At 38.8% G+C, this 16,115-nt stretch overlaps 3 protein-coding genes across 14 annotated transcripts in view; 1 reads left to right on the forward strand and 2 right to left on the reverse strand.

Annotated features, from left to right (window-relative positions):
• LOC147279729 (protein ACCELERATED CELL DEATH 6-like) overlaps window positions 1-7,910 on the reverse strand; it is a 32,003-nt gene extending 24,093 nt beyond the window's left edge. For all 11 annotated transcript variants that reach the window (XR_015123492.1, XR_015123487.1, XR_015123489.1 and 8 more), the window contains exons 1-2: window positions 6,815-7,910; window positions 6,098-6,615 (exon numbers count right to left, since the gene is read on the reverse strand). Coding sequence is in view for 1 of the 11 variants with exons in the window: in XM_086251875.1 (XP_086108001.1) it covers window positions 6,098-6,615; window positions 6,815-7,466 (1,170 nt within the window). In the remaining 10 variants the exon portion in view is untranslated. The remainder of the gene's footprint in view (window positions 1-6,097; window positions 6,616-6,814) is intronic.
• Window positions 80-6,069, forward strand: LOC147279730 (uncharacterized). The gene has a single exon (XM_086251878.1). It carries the CDS (start codon window positions 476-478, stop codon window positions 1,493-1,495), a length of 1,020 nt encoding a protein of 339 aa, XP_086108004.1. The 5' UTR covers window positions 80-475; the 3' UTR covers window positions 1,496-6,069.
• A 116-nt stretch (window positions 7,911-8,026) lies between the features above and the next one.
• ISPD (Nucleotide-diphospho-sugar transferases superfamily protein) lies at window positions 8,027-14,132 on the reverse strand. 2 transcript variants are annotated; one of them, XM_086251880.1, is made up of 13 exons: window positions 14,004-14,132; window positions 13,773-13,893; window positions 13,586-13,674; window positions 13,401-13,478; window positions 13,158-13,213; window positions 11,966-12,045; window positions 11,769-11,851; window positions 10,752-10,829; window positions 10,305-10,373; window positions 9,051-9,119; window positions 8,924-8,970; window positions 8,491-8,581; window positions 8,027-8,271 (listed from the first exon to the last, which is right to left on the reverse strand). In XM_086251880.1, exons 2-13 carry the CDS (start codon window positions 13,888-13,890, stop codon window positions 8,200-8,202), a joined length of 930 nt encoding a protein of 309 aa, XP_086108006.1. In that variant the 5' UTR covers window positions 13,891-13,893; window positions 14,004-14,132; the 3' UTR covers window positions 8,027-8,199. The 2 variants fall into 2 exon arrangements, with proteins under 2 accessions (XP_086108006.1, XP_086108005.1); XM_086251879.1 differs by lacking the exon at window positions 14,004-14,132 and having other exon boundaries at window positions 13,773-13,997.
• Window positions 14,133-16,115: the final 1,983 nt, after the last annotated feature.

The following is a 16,115-nucleotide window of genomic DNA, read 5'->3' on the forward strand; positions in this document are numbered from 1 at the left end:
CTTTGTAAAAATGAGATGTTAATTCTTGTCATGCCTGGGGTTTGAACCTAGGACCTCTTGGGTACCAAGAGTGCACCTTAACCACTGTGCTGCTGATAGTTTATTGTTAGCATGCAAACCGTTTAATATATATACTCTAAATGTCAGAAACTTTTATTCAAATAATTTTGTGATATTTTTCTGTTCTACTTGGGTATATGAATATTTTACTTGTTTAAATTTTTGCACTAGAATATATGTGTAGAAATTGCAGGTAATTAATGAACCAGTAGTTCATACATAAATATTGAACCTGTAGCTTCAATAATGCCGTATAAGGAACCTGAAGTTTCCTTCATAAATTCACCATACATGATAAAACCAGTAGATTTTGCATGTCTATACCATGTTATAGAACTTGAAGTTTTTATTTGTTGCTTATGGATGTCATTGCCCAAAGCATTAATTATGATTATTTGTTCCTTTCAACCAAAGAATGTCAAATCTCAACAAGCTTGATTTTGTCGCTTTGGAAGTTTCCGGAAGAAACTATCTAAAGTGGACTCAAGATGTTAAGCTTCATTTGACTGCCAAGAAGATGAGATCGACAATCAATGCAGACAATGTTGTCGCAGAATCTCTTAAGGCAAGTGCCATGATCTTCATTAGGAAACATATGGAGGAAGCACTCCAAGTTGAGTACCTCGCTGAAGAGGATCCACGAGCTCTTTGGGTTGCTCTGGAAGAGCGGTTTGACCATCAAAAGACCATTTTCTTGCCTGAAGCAAGACATGATTGGCAGAACATTCGTTTCCAGGATTTCAAATCCGTGAATGAGTATAATTCGGAGATCTGCCGGATCCGGTCGCTCCTCAAATTTTGTGGGGAGGAGCTCACCGAAGCTGACCTATTGGAGAAGACTTTCTCCACCTTCCCTGCCTCCTGTTTGGTCCTGCAGCAACAATACAGGGAGAGGAATTTTACCAAGTTCTCGGCATTGATCACCACTCTGTTGCTCGCTGAAAAGAACAACAACTTATTAATGAGAAATGATCAAGCCCGACCTGTCGGTACTAAAGCAGCATCATTGCCTGAAGCAAACGCTGTTACTTATCGCGATTCAAACCGCGAAAGAGGATACCGAGGTCATGGAAATGGCACAAAGTCTGACCGCCCGAGATATGGAAGGAAAGGTTCTCAGAGGAATGGCCTGTATGACGGAGGCCAATGTGGCCATGGCCCACGTGGTAGAAACCACGGTCCCTCGGCCCTAAGAACTCGAAATGAGAGGAACACTGGTCCAGCCCGTCGCGACCAGAATCAGAATGATCTCTGTTACCGATGTGGAGGAACTGATCACTGGTCCCGCACCTGCCGTGCATCAGCGCAAGCTGTAAATGAGTATCACGCCAGTCGCGGAACTCGAGAGACCAATCTCGTTGAGGGATCATTTCCTATGGATACCACCTTAGAGGTCACTGATTTCCAGACTGCTACTGGACACTTCGAGGACTAGAAACTCGATGACATGGATATGATCGGCGCTTGTGCCGTATTTATTTTCTGAATAATGTTTTTCTTATTCAGATTATTTTGGTGATTTATGATTTGGATTATTTGTTTTGAAAATTTGGTTATGCTCGAATATTATTTAATTCAATTAAGTTATTTTCATACATGTGATCTATTGAATTAAATTTATGAATAAGCATGTTTAGTGGGGAAGTTTGTTGTCTGGCAGACAGTGCTACTACGCACACCATACTTCAAGATCGGAAGTATTTTTCAAACTTATTGCTTACTCATACCTCTGTGACAACCATATCAGGCCAATCCAACCTGATAGAGGGCCATGGCAAAGCCCATTTTTATGTTGTCCAATGGTACTGAATTACCATTAATGAGGCCTTATATTCTCCAAGTTCCAGAAGAACGTTGTTGAGTTCTAAGGATATTCGAGCCAACGGTTATCACGTTGAAACCACTGAGGAAAATGGAGTGGAATATCTTTGCATAACCTCCAATTTGTATGGCCAGAAGCGTACATTGGAGAAATTGAAATGTCTATCGAGCGGTCTCTATATGACCACCATTAGATCGATTGAGGCAAATCACATAGTTAACCAGAAGTTAACCAATTCGAGCAGTTTCTTTCTATGGCATGACCGGTTGGGATACCCAGGTCAAAGTATGATGCGCCGTATCCTCAATTCATCACACGGGCATCCCCTTACTAATAAGGATCTTGTGTTTAGTGACACACTATGCCAAAATTGCTCGCTTAGAAAGTTGAATACTAGACTATTATATGCAAAGACTAGTAAAGACTCCATCCTTTTCCTGCAAAGGATACAAGGGAATATTTGTGGACCTATCCAACCACCATGCGGACCATTTAAATATTTTATGGTTTTGGTTGATGCATCGACAAAGTGATCATATGTTACACTATTGTCCACAAGAAATGCTGCTTTTGCTAAACTTCTAGCCCAGAAGGCTCACCACACGGATTATCCTATAAAGTCCAGAAGATTTGATAATGCCGGAGAGTTTACATCGAAAACTTTCGATGATTATTGCATGCCCCTAGGGATTAATGTTGAACATCGAGTTCCCCATGTTCACACCCAGAATGGTCTCACAAAAGCGTTCATTAAAAGATTACAAATGATCGCACGAACCTTGGTTATGCGCACCAAGCTTCCAATTTCTGCGTGGGGCTATGCAATCTTGCATGCAGCCATGTTGGTCCGGTTGAGGCCCACTGCTACCCAACCTTACTCCGCGTTACAGCTGGTGACTGGGTACGAACCTGACGTTTCGTACTTACGCGTATTTGGGTATGCAGTTTACGTGCCAGTTGCGCTGCTACAAAGTACCAAAATGGGTCATCAACGAACGATGGGCATATATGTCGATTATGAATCCCCATCCATTATACGCTTTTTAGAGCCCTTGACAGGCGATCTCTTTACCGCTAGATTTGCGGATTGTCACTTTGATGAGACAGTCTTCCCGCCGTTAGGGGGAGATATGAACGTCACCGTTCCTGAAGAACGACGTGAATTGACGTGGAATGTCCCCACTATGTCTCATCTCGATCCTCGAACCGCACAATGTGATAGTGAAGTGCGGAGAATTCTAGATCTACAGAGTATAACTCATAATATGCCAGACGCATTCTCTGATCTAGCTAAAGTGACGAGATCACATATACCTGCTGCAAACGTGCCTGCAAGGATATCTGTCCCCGAAGGACGTGTCGTTTCAGAAGAACGTGTCGTCCCAGATGGACGAGGTACAGCCATAGCGGCTAACCAGTCATATGTCCCTGCCCAGAAGTGAGGTTGACCACTAGGTTCGATGGACTCTTATCCCCGGAAGAGGATAAATTTGGCACAAACGAGTCTTCTTGACATCGCAATCTCAACCGATCCATCTCACGAAATAGTTCCGGATTATGGGTCCGTCCCAGAAGAGACGACGTTGGGGGACGCTCCAACGTTAGAACCCACTCTCGAGAACATAGAGATCTCTATAAATTATGCATGCTTAAGTGAGCTCTGGAATCGAAACGAGATTATCATCGATGATATATTTGTATTCGCGGTAGCTACCGAAATCATAACTAGCGATGACATCGAACCTCACTCCGTTGATGAATGTCAACGTCGAGACGACTGGCCAAAATGGAAAGAAGCAATCCAGGTCGAATTAGATTCCTTGACAAAGAGAAAGGTGTTTGGGCCTGTCGTTCCTACACCTTCCCCATGTTAAACCTGTAGAATTTAAATGGGTATTTGTAAGGAAGCGTAATGAGAAAAACGAGATTGTAAGATACAAGGCTCGTCTAGTGGCGCAAGGATTTTCTCAACGCCCTGGGATTGATTACGAGGAAGAGTATTCCCCCGTAATGGACGTCATAACGTTCCACTACCTTATCAGTTTGGTAGTTTCTGAAAAACTGAGTATGCAGCTTATGGATGTGGTCACTGCTTATCTCTATGGGGATCCTGTTACAGAGATATATATGAAAGTTCCCGAAGGACTTCAGACACCCGATGCAAATAGTTCCAGACCACGGAACACGCTCTCCATTAGTTTGAGGCGTTCACTTTATGGATTGAAACAATCCGGACGGAGGTGGTATAACCGTCTAAGTGAGTATTTGATCGAGATGGGATATGTGAATAATGTTCTATGCCCTTGCGTGTTTATTAAGAACAAGTTCTGGTTTTGCTATTGTAGTTGTTTATGTCGATGACATGAATCTAATTGGTACTCCTGAAGAGATCAAGGAAACAACTAAACACCTGAAGTTGAAATTCGAGATGAAAGATCTTGGGAGAACGAATTTATGTCTCGGCCTGGAGCTCGAGCACCGTGCAGATGGAATTCTAGTCCATCAATCGAATTACATCCAGAAGATGTTAAGGCGCTTTAATGAGGATAAAGCGAAGCCTTCTAGCACGCCCATGATCGTCTGTAGTCTAGATCGTAAGAAGGATCCGTTTCGTCCCGCAGATGATAACGAAGAGATATTGGCACCAGAAGTCCCATATCTAAGTGCAATAGGCGCATTATTGTATTTGGCTCAATGTACTAGACCGGACATCTCATTCGCTGTGAACTTATTAGCTAGATATAGCTCTGCACCAACACGCCGCCACTGGAATGGCATAAAAGACATTTTCCGCTACCTTAGAGGTACGACGGATATGGGCTTATTCTATCCCTAGCTACGCATCAAGGAATGGATCGAACCCCCTCGATCCTCGGAATGATGCCCGCCTTTTGGATATGCTGACGCAGGGTATCTATCAGACCCGCATAAGGCGCGTTCTCAAACTGATTATGTCTTTACCATTGGGAATACAACAATATCTTGGAGGTCTACGAAACAGACCTTTGTTGCTACCTCTTCAAATCATGCTGAGATTCTAGCCCTTCACGAAGCAGTTCGTGAATGTATATGGCTAAGAGCAGTTTCCAAGCATGTTCGAACTACGTGTGGGCTGAATTCCACCACTGATGAACCAACGATTATCTGTGAGGATAACGCCGCTTGCATCCAGCAGATGAAGACAGATTTCATCAAAGGAGACAACACCAAGCATATTGTACTGAAGTTCTTCTTCAGTCAACAGCAATAAGAGCATCAGATGATTGAAGTCAAGCAGATTCGATCTCAAGACAACCATGCAGACCTCTTCACCAAGTCACTGCCAAAGTCCACTTTCTTGATGCATGTTCGAGGTATTGGTTCGCGTAGATTTGCTTATTTATCTAGTATGTAGTCTTCAGGGGAAGTCGACATCAGGGGGAGTATCCCGAAGCATACTCGCTTGACCATTGTGTACTCTTTTGTCCTTCGTCCAGGGTTATTTTGTCTCACTGGGTTTTGTTACCTGGCAAGGTTTTAATGAGGCACATCTTGGCATGGTCACCCTACTCATACTACATCCTGAAGATGTATTGATCTGATATATATGCATTTGCTCATCTTTTCCCTTCGACCACGGGTTTTTCCCATTGGGTTTACCGGGCAAGGTTTTGGTGTAGCAACTCTAATGCACCCCGCTCCCATTGACATACTATTTGCTTATGATCCAGAAGATATGACTTCACCTACTTTCGAGGTTCTGATGCGACTACTCCACACTCATGCGCGTTGCACTCTTTTTCCTTCGACCAGGGTTGTTTTTGTTCCCACAGGGTTTTTATTACTTGGCAAGGTTTTAACGAGGCAACTTAGAAGCGCATAGCAGAGACAACACTAATGCAATGGAATATCCAAGGGGGAGTGTTGTAAATATATTGTTATATGTGGCTATTCCTGTAATTAGTTGTAGGGGCATACTAGTAAATATTTTAAACCTAGTAAATCCTACCTCTATATAAGGATATTTATAAGATGAATAAGATGACGACTGATATATTTTCTCTCTGCCTCCTTTTCCACAAACCCTAATCTCTACATACTTTTACAACATTAATATTATAATAAATTTGTTCGTGCACTCATATTATAACATATGAGTTGAGTAGTAACACAAAATGATGATGTGAGTCACACATAAAAACTTTATGTTTGCGCCTATATATGCTACGTACGTACCTGTTCCAAACGGTCGCCAATAACAATGTCGACGGCCTTTTCCAATTTGTTATTTGTAGCAGTCTTATCCACTCTAGCATTGCTTACCAAAATGGTCATAATTATATGACGTTTGTGAATCGCCGCTAGATGCAGAGGAGTGTTTCCATCATGATCGGCATCATTTATAAGTCCTGCGAGCTCAGGTGTCTTCAATATGTACTTGACAACATTATCTTGTCCACCGAAAACTGCAGCATGAAGAATAGTTTGGCCTTTGTGATTGTGCAAATCACAGGTATCAGGCCGATCTCGAATCATCTCTTTCATAACTTTGGTGCGGCCTGCAAAGGCCGCAACATGGAGAGCTGACATTCCAAAGTTGTCCAAAATATAGGAGGCAGAGCTATCACCTTTCATTAGAATTTGAGTTGCTTCAGGATTCCCTCCTAATGCTGCGTAGTGTAAGGGAGTCCACCCTACTGCATCAACTGCTTTGATTATACCAGGATTTTTGGACACCATAAGCTTCACAAGGCCTAACATAGATATTACCAATTACAGAAATTAGAGCTAGCTCAAGATAAGACATGAAATGACAGCTAGCAGAAACTATATATTAAAGCAAAGTTGCTATAGCTAGGATTAATAATTAAGGACCAATGCAATATATATATATTTTTTTTTGGCCACAGGACCAATGCAATATATATGTATACAGAAATGTCATGTACTTACTGTAGTCAATGTCGGGTATGCTTGAGCACCGTAAAATAATCTCGCGTATGCCGCGTATGCGTATGCGAATCACCGCCGCATGTAAAGCTGTGAGTTTGTTGGTCCCGTCATAAGAGGGAGGAATTGGGCAGTCATTTAAAATAGAAAGAGCAGTTTGTACATTGCCTTTGCGAGTAGCTATGAACAAGGGCGACTCATTCGCGTTATTAGTAAAACTACACAATTCGGGATCAGCTTCCATTAACAGAGTCACCACTCCACGGCAATCGTATCGGGCAGCAAGATGCAATGCTGTATCCTTTTGCCAATTTGTCAATCGGAGGAGCTGTTTATCAGTAGGTACACCACTTTCCTCAATTATGTGTTGAACCTTCTTCGCGTGTTCAATGAGAAACTTTACTACTTCTTCACAGCCTACTCGGGCGGCAACGTGCAGAGGAGTGTCAGCCTTCTTGTTGGTACCCCAAAACAGCGGTCGATACCGAGCATGATCTGAAAGGTGTCTGAAGAATTCTATTTGTTTGAATTCAGCTGCAATGTGAAGAACGTTGCTGTCTTTAGGCGTTCTCTGGTGGACAACATAATCATCATCTCCATTTTCCAGATAACCAACATTTCCTGTGGTTGCCGCTCGGTACAGGCCAGGATCCATGGCTCTAGCTATCAAGTATCAAGTCAAGTAATGAACTCTCTCTCTCTCTCTCTCAATCTATGTGGTGTAGGTTTAAGTCAATTATCAATCTTATTCTTTAGTTGTAAGGCTGTAGATTGCTGACCTGTTACGCTGAGATGGGGTTTAGATATATTACTTTGTCAGTTGCTCAACTCAAGCTCATATATAAACTCCAATTGTAATGAAAATTCTACAAGCTCATTTATCATTATTGTATTTATATCATTTTCTTACAGTTCCAAATCATTATCTTAATAGTTTTTCTTTAATTAGTTGCAATGTTAATTTAAAATTGTACCTTTTCTCCTTTTTCTTTACCAAGTAATGTTGTATAGAAAAATGAATTTACACCTTTCACCAAAAAAAAAAAAAGTAAAAAAGAATTTACACCAAATTTAGTTTACAAACTAGTAGTTTATGGCAGACAATAACTACTTTGATTGCGGTTGAGATGGTAGTCGATTGTTTATGCTGATCGAGACAATGGTCGAGATGGTCTTCATAACATCTCAACCGCCAGCTCAGTCACAATTTGATAATGATTTAAACAATGGTAATTCAATTTCATATTCTGCAAGTTAAAACTAGTCTCATGACTCTAGCCTAAAACAACGGATTAAAATTGGAGAAAATTCTTTTCATCTCAAGTTTCGACACAATGGAAGAACAAAAAAAGAATTACAAACACAAACATAAAATCAGCAAATGAAGATTATTCAGAAGACTTTTCAGAGCTCATACTTAATATTCTTTCTGCAAGTAATAAATCATCTGGGGTTGTGACCTGCAAAACATTAGCAAATTATTGGTGATTCAATGAAATGTGATTTCCTTGACCAAAAACAAATGAAATGAGATTTTTGTTCTCTTTTACATAGAATGAACTTCCAAATGCACAAAAGCTTCATTTGGAATTTTGGATGGAAAGGCTGGAGTACTTAAATTTGGTTTTGTATTAAAGTTAAATATTCCACTTCTCAAGATAGAAAAGATGTTTCACTACCTTAATGTTGGTGTAAGATCCTTCAGTGATGTACACAGGATGTTGAAGGTGCTCAACAATAGACACGTCATCAGTCACTTCAAGGCCTTCTCTGTGGTAAGTACAATTGTTCAGAATATGTATACTAGTGACCATGTAGGCAACTTATAGTAAGATTGTTTTTCAAATAATATCAATTTAGTAGTATCTACTTCTTCTTTAGGTACTTCAAGCAATCCCACACCAATAACTTGAAACAGCAGAACAAGTATCGGACTCTCATGAGAAAACTAGCTTATGATAGAATATCTGATTTGGAAAAGGCTGGTTTGTTCAGTTCCTCAACATTTATTAAAATGAGCTCATTACCCTGATACTTAATTATTTATTTACAGCAGTTCAGTTTTTAGCAATCAGTGTACAAATAAATTATGCAACATGAATCAGTTAGTACCTATTTACAAGCTCAAAACCCTTTTTGAGCAACGCAGGTTTGATGACCTGTAGGGATTGATAGGCAGTAACAATTAGAATGTTCTCAAACGGTTAATTGAGAGATATAAATGCTTTAAATTGAAAACCTGGGGTGTCTGCATTTCCCAAAGTGTTTTCCTGTCCAGAGTTCTGACTACAAAAGACTCACTATTTGCCTGCATATTTATTAGGAAAATGTTTCAGCAATCACAAGGTCAATTAAATGAAAGAATGCACAGTGAATTATGTTATGCAGACAGGTTGCAGGACCTATTACGTGTGTTTATGTGGGGAAAAGAAAAAGGAAACAAAGAAGCACAGAGATAAGCTCCCCAAGTTTTGCATCGAACTAATCCATTGACACAAGTAGTTCATGGGAGAAAACTGAGTTATCTGGGCCATGGAAGATTGACAGGGCGATCTGCTAGTTGTCTAACAATGCTTGCCATACTAATCCAAGGAGCATTTGGACTGATTTGAACGCAGATTTTCACAAAATGATCTCGTGTAGCCAGTTCAGTAACCAGTATCAATTTCAATCTTACCAACCAAGTTGATCACATTGGCAACGGGTAAATGATGCTTACGCAGGATCTCGGTGCTTTCTCTTGAAAGAATAGAAGTTGAGTTCGAGTTGTTTAGACTTGGAAGCAAGAATGAATCTCAAAAAGGTCTGCTCCCGCAGTTAGGACAATTTCATACATTTCCAAAGCATGCTTTCGAAAATTTACACACACTGGTTATTACCCAGTAAATCTTGGAGTAATGATTCTCCCAATATTGGGAGGACCATTACTTTCAATTGAGATAATGAAAAATCATTTCAAAGTCACATAATGATGAGTTACAAAAGACCGGAGCCTCATAACATGTTGACAAAAGATAAAAAGCATACAACTACCACAATTAGAAAAAATCTTTTGTAAGGTCTATCTTTAGTTGCTTTTGTACTTTTAAAAAGTGTATGAAATTGCTGCATTAAAAATAAACTTGGAAAGCTAAAAAAAGGAAGGAAAAAATTGTCCATGGTTTGTCATATGTTGAGTTGCATTACCGAGTGAAACAAAACATATTCATATTTTTTAAAGAAGAACAATCTCAATGTCTATGGAAGTTTTGAATATCAATTTAACCAAATTCCATCAGCAAAAACAATGCTTAGATCAAGTGCACGCTAGGAAGGAAACATATATGATCTTTGAAACAACTAAAAGTAAAAGTAAATGTGAAAACTAGCAGCTACAAGATGCCCTAACATATGTGTTTCAATAAAAGGAAAACATGCAGATATTAAACCGACATGCATGTATATATTAGCTGTAGTATAAATATAAAAGCAAGTCACTAGGATTTATACATACCTCTTTGATTGTAGCTTTTGCTGGAACACCAAGTACAGCTGCTCCATTTAACCAACCATCTTTAAGAACCTAAAAGCATACAATTCTTATCAGAAGAAATCCAAAAATCACAAAAATTTTAAGGATACACTCAAATAATATTGAAACAAGCATACATAAATTAATGACCAACACTCTGGGAAATTCCATAGAGCTAATACCCTGCAAATTGATTTCTGTGCCTGGACATGTTGACTCCAACACTCGGGATGTGTACCGAAAACATGTATTTTATAATTGATATTTTCGAACACTAATTTATTTAGATAAGCAGGATTGCTCTATACCTCAAAACATAATGCATAATGATACTTATCAAAGCATAGTACATAATGACCATCAGACCATCAGTGACAACAAAAGCCAATGCACTAGATGTATGCAGGGAAAAAAATCTCCAACTCAAACCTTCTCTACATCTCCTGATGATACCAAAGGTCTAGCAGAATCATGGATGCAAACAAGCTCAGAGGTCAAATCAACTGCCTGGACATAGAAGTTGTATTCAATGATTAGCAAATGAGTTTATGCTTTTGCTATACAACACATTTCAGAGAAGCACAAATTGAAGATATCAATTGCTTTCCAAAAAGTAAAGTTAAGAAATTTCATTGTGTTCTATCTGTTACTTTTACGCTACTACACTCATGGTGCATATAGAAACATGGAAGATTATTTTCCATAACAATGGAGAACAAGTGCGAGAGAGAGAAAAAAAAAAAAAAAAAAAAAAAAGGCATCATCCATACTAAAACATGCAGGGAGATAAATGCTTAGCTGTTGGTATGAAAAGAAAAAAAGAATATGCATAAAGATAGATTGATGTGCTAAATAACTATGTTTACATAACATATTAAAGGCATAAGATGGAAGAATATTTTCTTTGTTTTCCCTTTTTTTTATATGCAGCATATCAACATCCACCAACAACACTAATCGAGAAGAGGTTCAATGGTACTTTATCATACCCATGGCTTCTTATATTCCAAATAAGGATTTTTGAGTGCATTGAAGAAGGGATTAAAAAATTTATCCAGCAAGAGTTGAGTCCATGCATCCTATATTATTAATATCATATTTCTCACACTGAGCCTTAGGGATTAAAGTGAAAACTGCCTCCTGCAGTACATAATGTTGCATTCTTGATTAGAAGCAAGCTTTCAACAAACATCTATACGGTCCTTGGACCAAATTTTCATCATAGGAACATATTTCCAGAAGCAACACTAGATAGTCTTTTAAGTTTACATTATCAATTAAGCTAATGCAAGACACTTTGAGATGAAACAGAGAAGACACTTCAGAATAATTTTATATCAGCAACAGAGAGACATTTCCCAAGAAAAACAAAAAAATAGACTTCTTTATGATTAAGGAGACATCTCTTTTGTGGTTAAATATGAAAAAGAAACAATCTCCATGCACCTGGAGTCCACTGTAGACAGAATCTTGTCTTTCCTTCCCAGGTAGCGTGAATTTAAGTTCCATCTGGATCTTATGTACGGTGTCTGGGAACATGATAATAACCATATTAGTTTAAATGTCTCCTACAACACTACACATGTCCAAGAGGCCAATGAATGTTACAAGGAGGGAAAGAAAGAGAGGACTCAAACTCAAACCTTCAAAAATATCCTTGTAGGAAGGATCACAAACTACAATGATTTCCTTCACTTCAGGCATGCGTGAGAAAGTGTATAAGCTGCATGGAGTCACCAGATAATCACTCAGACAAGCATAATTTGTATTAAAAAAAAATAAAAAAAAAGATGAGTTAGAAAGGTAACCCATATTTCCCCGAGATAAACCATCATAATGTTACCTTATGAGACAGAACCTACGCCAAGTGAGTCCGGCCTAGGACACTAGCAACTAGAACTATACAAACACAACCCAGGTCAGTTTTTCAGTCACATAAGGCTAATTATATGTAATGACCTAACACCTCATCCAAATGTGCTAGCTGAAGCTAACATTTGGGTTCCTAGACCTTACTAAGTACCCTAAATCTCCTAGCACATAACCAATTTGAGATTTAGGGTATCAAAATCTCCCGTCCTTTAGACCTTGGCACCCTAGCCAAGATGAGAATCACATATCACTCATATACCAATAGACAGACCTTTCTGATGTGGGATGCAACCATTTACCTACCTACGGATCCACTTTCTCTTAGCGCAGGGGTCAACACCCTTTCCCTCCTGGCAGGGAGCCGTCATCATAATCATGGCCCCTAAATCTCAAATAGGAAAGGGGTTGGGTTGCTCTAAAGCCTCTAATAGCATTTGTAACAACCCAAGATCTCCTCCAAAAATTATAACAGAAGTTGAGATTTGGATTCATAGTTCTTACTTAAGTACCCTAAATCTCCCTAACGCAAAATTGATGTGGGATTCATGGTATCACAATATGTCTAGAAACTGGCGTTCAATAATGTATCAACTCAAACTTGGTGTTGCCTGCTAGGAATTTTTGGCATCTACAGCTGACTGTGGTTCTTGAAATAAAATAGTCTAAACTACCCAGATGCATTCATTTTATGGTCCTTCATTTTATAAATATTGCCAGATGTATCACAATATACCCAGATGCATTCATTTTATAAAAAGGAAACATATATCCGTCATTATAATTAACTGGGCAAACATTCATTCAATTGAAAAAAGTACTCATAATCTCAAGGGATATGATGTAAATGCATGATACAGGCACTCCATACATGGTTTACCAGTAGTTGGTTCACTTAGTTTTGAGAAGTGCTCTACAAATTAGAAACATTCTCCAAGTGGATCGACTGAGAGTGTCAATAATTACCTGTACAATGCAATTGGCTGGCCTAATAGCGGAAGATATTGCTTTGGCATGGTGGCCTACTTGCACAAACACAACAGAAAAGCATCATCTGGTAGGGTTGGAATGAACAAGAGCTGAAGATGAAGATGATAGAAAAATCACATTCATATGCACACACACACACATGTAGATGCAGGCACTCAAAAGATTGGAATTGATGATGAGAATGAGTAATGGAAAAGAGGTGATACCAAGAGGACTTACACCCATTCGTTTGCCCTTCCCTCCAGCCAAAAGAATCACTGAAACGCTTTTCTCTTTCACTATTCTAGACTCTGGTTTCTGCATAGTGAAAATCACAATTATTTTTCAAATTCTTTACATAAATGAATTGCAAATAATAATTGAATAAAAAGAAAAGCCAATTTTAAAAATTTTGGTTTGCTTACATCTATATGGTCAAGTTTTGCAGAGCAACAAGTGAAGCTTGGGTTTGTAACTCTATTCTTATCCTTGCCCCTGAAATTGAATCGATGACCTGAGAGCACCAAAGCCAGAGTGTGAGTGACAAGAGAAACAAAGCAAACAATGGTTTGATGAGATGACTTAAAAACAAGAGCTTGGAGTTGGAGTTACCTGCCAATCTTAGATTGGAGTGTGCAATTGGTGGAATTCGGAGAGTGGGGTTATCACTTGAGAAGACTACTGAAGAAGAGAGAGTGAGGTCAAGTCCCCCAACACAAAGCCCCATCATCGGCTTCAGAGTTCAGAGTTAGAGCTCAGAGTGAGAGAGAGAGAGAGAGAGAGAGAGAGAGAGAGAGAGAGAGAGAGAATCCAAACTCTAACGTTAAAGGAGTAAACCTCTACCTCTAACTGAGTACTGTGCTTTGCAATTGTAGCTCGGCTGTTTTTGTGAAAAATGCCAACCAGCCCAGAAGCGTTTATTCTTTGGAACTTGGAGACAAAACACCAGAAATATTAGGGCCTGTTTGGGAGTTTGGGATTATGTTTGAAACGTTTTGTCTCAAGAAGCACATAAATTTCATTATTAAAAATTCAAGGTTCTTTTATGTAATAAACTTTGGAGGGTAAACAGTAAACTACATATTTACAGGTGTGTTTTAAATTTTTAATCCGAAATTAGATTTGGTTGGTGTAAATTTTAGTAATTTGGTGAGTGTGTTTTATGTTGTTGGACATCTTACTATCTTAGATATTCTATATTTAATATGAAATTTTTTATCAAATTAAAACTATTAATTTTTTTAAACTCGAGAGTTTTACTATGAATGACGAAAAATCATGTACGTAGGCTATGTAGCCTTGAAATTTAATTTTCAAACAAAAATTCAAAGAAATACCAAATTAAAGTTCCAACGTAAAAATTTTGTGAGCCTCAAATTCTCAAAAAAATAAACACAAAAATGAAAATTGAAATTCATTTTTAGAAAACTTATAAGATGATGGTCTTTTAATCTCCCAAAAACAATTTTATCAAAAATTTATAATTTATCCCCAAATTAAAAATCTAAGTTTTGTTGAATTAACAGACGATTTTTTAAAATCGTCGTAAAATTGCAAACAAAAGACCCGATTGACAAAATTTAAACTACAAGAACCAATGTGATATCAAGTTTAACACACATGAACCAAAAATCAAGTTTACCCAACTGTGGAAACACTTCCTAAGGGAATACTAGTATGCTTAAAAAGTACTAAAAAACACTTTTATTTTGCACCAAAAAAAAAACACTATTTTCTGCTAAATACTACAAAAAAAAAAAAAAAGTTTTTGAGCCTTCTAAAAGCACTATCAAACATGCTTTCTTTGGTTAGTAGGTTGGTGAGTTGTTGGTCAGTTATGGGCCTGGGCTCAGTCGTAGATGGATTGGATTCGAAGCCTAAACCACTACAAAAAATATTGGCTATAGTGATGAAATTCTTAGTGACGAATGTGAAATTCGTCACTATAAACATGTAGATTTAGTGACCAATACTACTGATTCATCCCTAAATGGTATGGCTCCAAAAAAATTCATCTTGCCTCCTAATTTTGATAATTAGTGACCAAATATTTGGGCTTGAGTGACTTATTTTTAATTTGGTCACTACAGTCCATGAAAAAATAAAAATAAATTATATGTATTTTATGTATTACATGTTTTATAAACCCCAAACCCCAAAATACCCTAATGTCCAAATTAATAAAATGAACAAGACTTAAACAACCCTATTTGAGCCTCTCTCTCAGACTCTCCACTTATTTTAAACTCGTCTCATTGTCTCTCCTCTTCGACCCCCTGATTCTATCTTCTCTCTCATCTCTCTCTCACGTCGTGAGTTTTCTCCGACCACTCTCTCTCCATCTGACGACTGATGATGATGAATCATCTTCATCCTCCTTTCCCCATACCCGTGAATCACCCAGAAATCCGCCGCACTCAAAAACCCAACCCAGAACCCAGTTGGAGATTCGCGGGGGCGAATCGTCATTCCCGGCCGCGACGAGGTGCGAGACCTGCCAAGTTATGCTCGCCATTTCTCTCTGAGCGCAGGGGTGCCATCGGATTTCTCATCCGATCAACGGCGGAGGAAAATCAAGGTTTTGCCGATTTTCCCTCGCCGGAGTTGCCTTTGATTCTGGCGGCGTCTGGATCATCCACCACCCCACTCAGCTTCCTCTTGACTTCATGAACACGATGGTGGTCTCCGATTGTTCATCGGACCACCATAACGGCCGAATCGAAACCCTAAAGGCCGGCGGCTCCTCCTCTTCTGTCCAGCGAATTCAATGGTGATTTTAGGCAATTAAGGGTATAATTTCAATCCTCTTAACCTCCTCTTGCTTTTGGGTGGATTGAATTTAGTTAATTTTGCAGGAATTGAAAATCACCTCGAACCCAAATATTTCGTCTTCTGTTTAATTCTCTGATTGCATGTTGTCCGATTTCTGGGTTAATCCATCTCAGACCCATACAA

This window comes from Dryas octopetala, chromosome 7 (genome assembly GCF_963921425.1).
Source record: "Dryas octopetala chromosome 7, drDryOcto1.1, whole genome shotgun sequence".
NCBI classification, from domain to species: domain Eukaryota; kingdom Viridiplantae; phylum Streptophyta; class Magnoliopsida; order Rosales; family Rosaceae; genus Dryas; species Dryas octopetala.

Bases quoted from the DNA above. Each gene is read 5' to 3' on its own strand.
- LOC147279730 (XM_086251878.1), top strand. From the start codon at position 476: ATGTCAAATCTCAACAAGCTTGATTTTGTCGCTTTGGAAGTTTCCGGA.
- ISPD (XM_086251880.1), bottom strand. From the start codon at position 13,890: ATGATGGGGCTTTGTGTTGGGGGACTTGACCTCACTCTCTCTTCTTCA. The intron at 11,852-11,965 runs GTTTGAGTTTGA...TCATGTTCCCAG, and splicing joins CTACAAGGATATTTTTGAAG to ACACCGTACATAAGATCCAG. The intron at 8,272-8,490 runs GTAGTGAAACAT...AATGTTTTGCAG, and splicing joins GATCTTACACCAACATTAAG to GTCACAACCCCAGATGATTT.